The 6,819-nt window shown below is 46.4% G+C and overlaps 1 protein-coding gene across 1 annotated transcript; it reads right to left on the reverse strand.

Moving 5' to 3' along the window:
- Window positions 1-957: 957 nt before the first annotated feature.
- Window positions 958-2,415, reverse strand: LOC135821575 (uncharacterized). The gene has a single exon (XM_065334573.1). The coding sequence runs from the start codon at window positions 2,413-2,415 to the stop codon at window positions 958-960; it is 1,458 nt and encodes a 485-aa protein (XP_065190645.1).
- Between the last annotated feature and the right edge of the window lie 4,404 nt (window positions 2,416-6,819).

The following is a 6,819-nucleotide window of genomic DNA, read 5'->3' on the forward strand; positions in this document are numbered from 1 at the left end:
GAGGGACTTCTTCTCTGCTCTAGATGGCAGTTGTGAGTCAGTCAAGTGTCTGGATGGAAGTCGTGAGTTTGTCAAGTTTCTAAATGGCAGTCGTGAGTCAGTCAAATGTCCAGTCAAGGCGGCAGGAAAGCTCGACCTCTAGTATGGGGTGCAACCAACTTTCCATGTACATAGTCATTTTTGTCGTAGCATTTGTAAATCCAAGTCTCAAGCATTTGAGAAGTGATTATATTCATGGAGCCTGCTATTCTGGTATTTCTAGAGTTGCATTTTCAACTTGTTCTGCTGTGCCTTCCACGGTACTTGCTGTTGCACTTGCCACGTGTGTGCATACAATCGGTGGCTGGGCTTTCACAACGATTTCCGTTACCTTTCTTGTATTTCTTTGCTTGCATGTATCTCTGAAGGACCATAATGCTGATTCGTATTTGTGGGTCCCAGGACATGCGTGAAGACCACTCACTGCTTATGCATGTGAGCAGAGGAACTCCATCATTACACATCAAACACTTCGCTCTTTACGTCTCTTCCGGGTGATGTTGGCATAAGTTGAGTTGTTCTTTGGTGCTGGGCATACTACATCTGATGGTACATCGCACACTACCCAGCACCCTAAGTTGGGTTTCAGGGCTATTCATATTATATTGTGTTGTCCCTATTTGGACCACGAGTCATTATATTGATGCAACAAGAAACGCAGGCATGTCGTGAGTGATGATAGAAGCCATTATTATTACTATTATTGTAAGTCTGTTGGTGTTGCCATGACCAAGCAAGCTTGGCTAGCCAGACAAAAGAAACTAGAAACAAGCGAGGTCAATGAGGTGAACACATGCGCATGCAACTGCAGAATAGGTAAAACAGAAATATAATTGCCGGTATATCCAGACAGTCCAAAAAGCACAAGGGGTTAATAATATAGCAATCATTACAGCTGACAAAGCGGCATGATGTAATTTACTCGAAAGGTACGACGGACTCACAACAGTTGCACAGAGCACAGCAGACGGTGACAACCTTGTCAATGAATGCACATGATGTAGCTTTATCGTCATGCATGAGGAAAGCAATGGGCAAAGTGCCAGAGAGGATCGTGTATTTCTGGCGAAGCATTCCAATCACTCGCTCCACATGGATACGGACGCGTGACACTTGTCGAGCACTGTCCAATTTCAGCCTGGAGAGTTGCTTCTTCCCCTTCGTAAATGGGGGCATCACCAACTCTGCGCAGAACATGCCAACGCTGTCTTCAACAGTGAAACCACGGTCAGCCAGCACCTGGTCACCCGGATTTAGGTGACTAAGCAGACCGCAGTGCTCTGTGATGAACTTGTCTGAGGCTCTCCCGCCCCATGCATGCGAAATAAATGTAATGACACCTTGTGGCGCTACGCCAATCAAAAACTTTGCAGTGTTATGGCTTTTATAGTGAGAGTACGTTTGAGCTCTTGCCATCAGATCAGAAGGTCGTTCACAAAAAACTTCAAAGCAGTCAATAATGACAGCACAGCCCGGGAAATGCTTACGAAATTCAAGTGGCAGAGTTTTGCGTAGTTCGTCTCTTTCCGGCCATTTGACAAGTGGTCCCAGCATCACATGCATCACCCGGATCCAGCGCTGGAAAATCCGGCACACGGTCGACTGGTGAATGCCGAATCTGTACGCCAAGTCTTGGTCCCGACAATTCAGCCGAAGCTTCATGAGAACAATCAAGAACTGCTGGAAGAGAGAGAGCGTGTGGCGGTGGTGCTGTGGAACTCTCTTCCTCACGTGTTCAAATATGCCCATCATGGTCCCAAAAGACTGCAAACCAGTGTAGAAGAGCACCTTCGCGTTGTCTTTCTCAAACGACTCGATTGACAAGGTGTCACCTTGTCCTGGAGCGTGTGGCATCCGTTTGCTTTCCAGGACCAAACAGTTGTTTGTCTCCTCCAGCCGCGTCAAGTGCTCCATATCCATGTCAGTCTGCGATGAGACACTGGAGACTGCTACAGGATCAGACTCTACCTCTGCACCATAGGCACCAGGCAAATCTGCCATTGCCTCTGTGAAGTCATTCCCGGAGGCGTCCACTTTCACTGGTGTCTGCGTCTTGCTCTCCTCGAACGTCAGCTTCCGCTTCGCTCGGCGTTCATATGCCACCAAATCCCTCTCCGCTTTACGCTTTACAGGAGTCCTGACATGTTCAAAAAGTTTCGGAACGTAAGCGGGAGATAGTGGATCGTTGCTCTTCTCTGCGCCTACGAAATGGTCTGAACAGATCCTGCTACTGTAAGTTGGCTTCCAATTCTCTCGTCTCATAGCCGCAACCCATAGTTTGCGCCGCTCGTCCGCTACAGGAAACTTGTAAAACTTCACAGCCGTTCCAGGATCGGCACGATTGCTACATCCGACGGCTGCACAACTCTTCGGCATGTTGAAGGCTAAAAACTTCAGCAAGCGAGACACCAGCGGAAATCAAAATAAAAGTGAGGAACGATATGTCGACAACCAACAACAAATTTTACTTTTCCTCTCAAAGACTAGTAAAAAATAGTTCAAGCAGAAACGACTTCATTTTGCCACCCCTGCCACTCGCAGCCGCCTTGGCGCTCCTCGTGACGTCATTCGCATAACCTCTATAAAACGGTGCACAAGTGTCATCATTGTCCGAAAGAGTTTTCTAGAGCATCTAAACTTCGTGGGAATGAACGGGTTCATTCCGGAGAACGACCATTCAAGTGTAATGTATGCAACAAATTATTCTCTCAGTCAGGACATTTACGAGCGCACCTACGTATCCATACGGGAGAGAAACCATTCACGTGCAAGGTTTGTCACGCAACATTCACGCATTCATCAACTCTACGTCGTAACGAGAGTACACACTCAGGGAAAAGGCCTTACAAATGCGAGACATGTGACGCATCGTTCAAGTCAGCTTGCAACCTACGCACACACTGTATCGCTCATAGAGGAGCAAGTCGCGTACATCGAATTGCAACAGACCAAGTAATCGACCTGAGCAAAAACGTGAATATACAAGAAAAAGGTCGTTCCGGGAACTCCCAACGTCTTTTCCTCATGCCCGAACTCGTACAGAAGACAAACTCCATACATGTATTGTGCTCAAACATCTAGTACTAACATTCATTTCATGAGCATGTGTTTACACATACAGGTGTGCTTGCAAGCAGTCCTATATTTCCGTGAATACCTTACCCTTAGAATCATTGACTCCACACAAACACATTCATAATAATCCCGACCAGACATTGACTATTTTACTCCGCTTGTGTATATCTGCTTGTTTGTTATGACATACAACATCACACCTTTCTCTATAGCAAGAGCCCGTTTTTTTTACCGTCGTGCTACAAGTGGGAAAATTTGTTTTCGTATTACGAACAGCTTTGATTTTTAGCACACGTCTTGTCACGGTCCAATTAGCAGTACATACTACATCGCTGCACACATCTATTGTAAATCATGTTCTGTGTGTGTGTGTGTGTGTCTGTGTGTGTGTGTGTGTGTGTGTGTGTGTGTGTGTGTGTGTGTGTGTGTGTGTGTGTGTGTGTGTGTGTGTGTGTGTGTGAACTAATTCTTCCACTCAATCGTTTTTGTAGAGTTCTTTATTCATCATGTACTTTCCAGATTTAGTTTCGTACTAATCATCCCAAAACACTTCCGAAAGCTCGCTTTTACAAGTGTGCTACCTGTGTTTCCGAGGAACCGGTAAAGGATTCTACACAGGGTCCCAAAAGGGAGCTGGTTGGACAGTTTTGATCTACTTGAAGAGACAAATAAATAACCTTTCAACTTGGCAAACAAGTATGATAGCAGAAGAGCATTTGCCCTCACATGGAAATACAGCCCTTCCGGTAGATGAGAATATCAAAGACTCCATACATATTGATTTCTAATAATTATAGTTTTATACCTCACTCCATATTCACCCACATACAATTCGCCATCTACATGTACATAAGTGGTGAATATTGCTGAATATTCACCGCATATATTCACCACTTACCTCATATTCACCACTTCTCGATACTTACATGATTGTACTGTCAAGAGAGCAATACTCGGTGCTGCGCTTGATTCCTCTTCAGCCAGCGCACCAGAGCTGTCGAGTGCCATCGAAAATTTCTACGCTAACTTCCGTAGACATGGCTTTTCTGAGTATAAACGAAATAATTCCTTGCTTGCCATTGCCTCTGGATCCGCATGTGACCAGGTGCTGACAGTGAGCATCTTCACGGACGGAGCGTTCCAGCGAGCAAACAAGGTTTTGGACGCTCAACATGTCAATGGCCGGATGATTGCGGATCAAGCTGCAAGCCAGGAATTTCGTTTGTACTCAGAACAGCCCTGTTCAAGGACGTTAGCGTAGAATTTTCCAAGGGCACACAACAGCTCCGAAGCGCTGCCTAAAACGAAAAGAAGTGAGGGTAGAACAGCTTGGCTCACTGTTATAAACCGACTCCTGAATTGGCGCGATGATCGCGAATTGGTCAAATTTTCGCGTGAAACGAAACCTCTCTCTGATTGGTCAAATCTTCGCGTGAAACGAAACCTCTCTAATGATTGGCTCCCGCCACAAAGCTGCACGAGGGTGTTCTCCATGGTGATTGGCACGAGTGTGTTCTCCAAGGTCGTCACCTCCCATTCCACATGCACCAGTACGTGTACACGATCAATTGAAAAAGATTCTGGACACGCCGCCCTCCGATTCAGGCAAGAACACGCCAGTCGGTCTGAAGGCTCAGTGAAGCAACAACGACTTACGTTAGTTCTGCGTACATGTACATGTATGACCAACAGGACTCGTTTGTTGGGTTTTAGGGACGAGAGGGTGAATATGGAGAGGTATAAGTCTAATATTACCTTCAGCCTCGTGAATATGGGCGAATATTCACTAGTTGAATAAACCTCGGATTCGCCTCGGTTTGTATACTAGTGAATAATCGCCCATATTCACTTGTCTTAAGGTGATATTATAATACATATTCCAAGTATTACTCAATCTGCGGACAGCATGCTGTTTCGTTCTTTTTGAACTCATCAGCGCAGCACAGAGGAAATGAGGCCGAACCTGATAGCAATGGAAATAAAAATTTCCAATCAGGCCCGAACGTACCTTGCCAGAGTGCTCAAACTGACAAGTCAGTGAGCTCTGCATAACGCAAACAGCAAAGGCACTACCCCACGCAAGAGTGCTCAACTGCTACAAGAGCAGGAGCGAAATACTCAATCTGCGGACAGCATGCTGTTTCGTTCTTTTCGAACTCATCAGCGCAGCACAGAGGAAATGAGGCCGAACCTGATAGCAATGGAAATAAAAATTTCCAATCAGGCCCGAACGTACCTTGCCAGAGTGCTCAAACTGACAAGTCAGTGAGCTCTGCATAACGCAAACAGCAAAGGCACTACCCCACGCAAGAGTGCTCAACTGCTACAAGAGCAGGAGCGAAATACTCAATCTGCGGACAGCATGCTGTTTCGTTCTTTTTGAACTCATCAGCGCAGCACAGAGGAAATGAGGCCGAACCTGATAGCAATGGAAATAAAAATTTCCAATCAGGCCCGAACGTACCTTGCCAGAGTGCTCAAACTGACAAGTCAGTGAGCTCTGCATAACGCAAACAGCAAAGGCACTACCCCACGCAAGAGTGCTCAACTGCTACAAGAGCAGGAGCGAAATACTCAATCTGCGGACAGCATGCTGTTTCGTTCTTTTCGAACTCATCAGCGCAGCACAGAGGAAATGAGGCCGAACCTGATAGCAATGGAAATAAAAATTTCCAATCAGGCCCGAACGTACCTTGCCAGAGTGCTCAAACTGACAAGTCAGTGAGCTCTGCATAACGCAAACAGCAAAGGCACTACCCCACGTAAGAGTGCTCAACTGCTACAAGAGCAGGAGCGAAATACTCAATCTGCGGACAGCATGCTGTTTCGTTCTTTTTGAACTCATCAGCGCAGCACAGAGGAAATGAGGCCGAACCTGATAGCAATGGAAATAAAAATTTCCAATCAGGCCGGAACGTACCTTGCCAGAGTGCTCAAACTGACAAGTCAGTGAGCTCTGCATAACGCAAACAGCAAAGGCACTACCCCACGCAAGAGTGCTCAACTGCTACAAGAGCAGGAGCGAAATACTCAATCTGCGGACAGCATGCTGTTTCGTTCTTTTTGAACTCATCAGCGCAGCACAGAGGAAATGAGGCCGAACCTGATAGCAATGGAAATAAAAATTTCCAATCAGGCCCGAACGTACCTTGCCAGAGTGCTCAAACTGACTCAAACTATTCCAAGTATTACGTAGCTGGGGTAGTCAATGACCACTTTGCGTGGCGGTTGAAGGGATATATTTTGTTGCTCCCCTATAGCGTGCAGATTAACTGTTTGAATGCAATGACTTCTGACACTAAAGAAAATTTAATTCCCGTAGCTATGCAGAAGACGTTACTTCAGTAACGTCTGGCGCTATAGCCAGGGTCCACACAGCTTTAATTTGGTATTTGTGTGTTTGTTTGTTTGTGTCACGCCTGGCGCTATCCCGTATCTGTCCCGTACTGTACCGTGCCAGCAAAGACAGCTGGCCACAATATTTTTGTTTGTTTGTGCCATCAACATGCCTGGCGCTATCCCGTACCTGTCCCGTACCATCAACAGTACGGTACCAACTCTTGAATGAGTATATATGCGAAGTGTATCGGGGGAATGCATTCAGTGCAGTAACATTTTGTGTGGATTTGTGTGCGAGGCCGAGATCCCACTAGCAGGCTGGCAGGGCCGCCTGTCGACCAGCCCGGGAATCGCATGTAGGCGGAT

Source organism: Sycon ciliatum, chromosome 7 (assembly GCF_964019385.1).
Source record: "Sycon ciliatum chromosome 7, ocSycCili1.1, whole genome shotgun sequence".
Classification (NCBI taxonomy): Eukaryota; Metazoa; Porifera; class Calcarea; order Leucosolenida; family Sycettidae; genus Sycon; species Sycon ciliatum.

What these genes read in the sequence shown, in the direction of transcription:
- LOC135821575 (XM_065334573.1), bottom strand. Translation starts at nt 2,415, where the DNA reads ATGCCGAAGAGTTGTGCAGCCGTCGGATGTAGCAATCGTGCCGATCCT.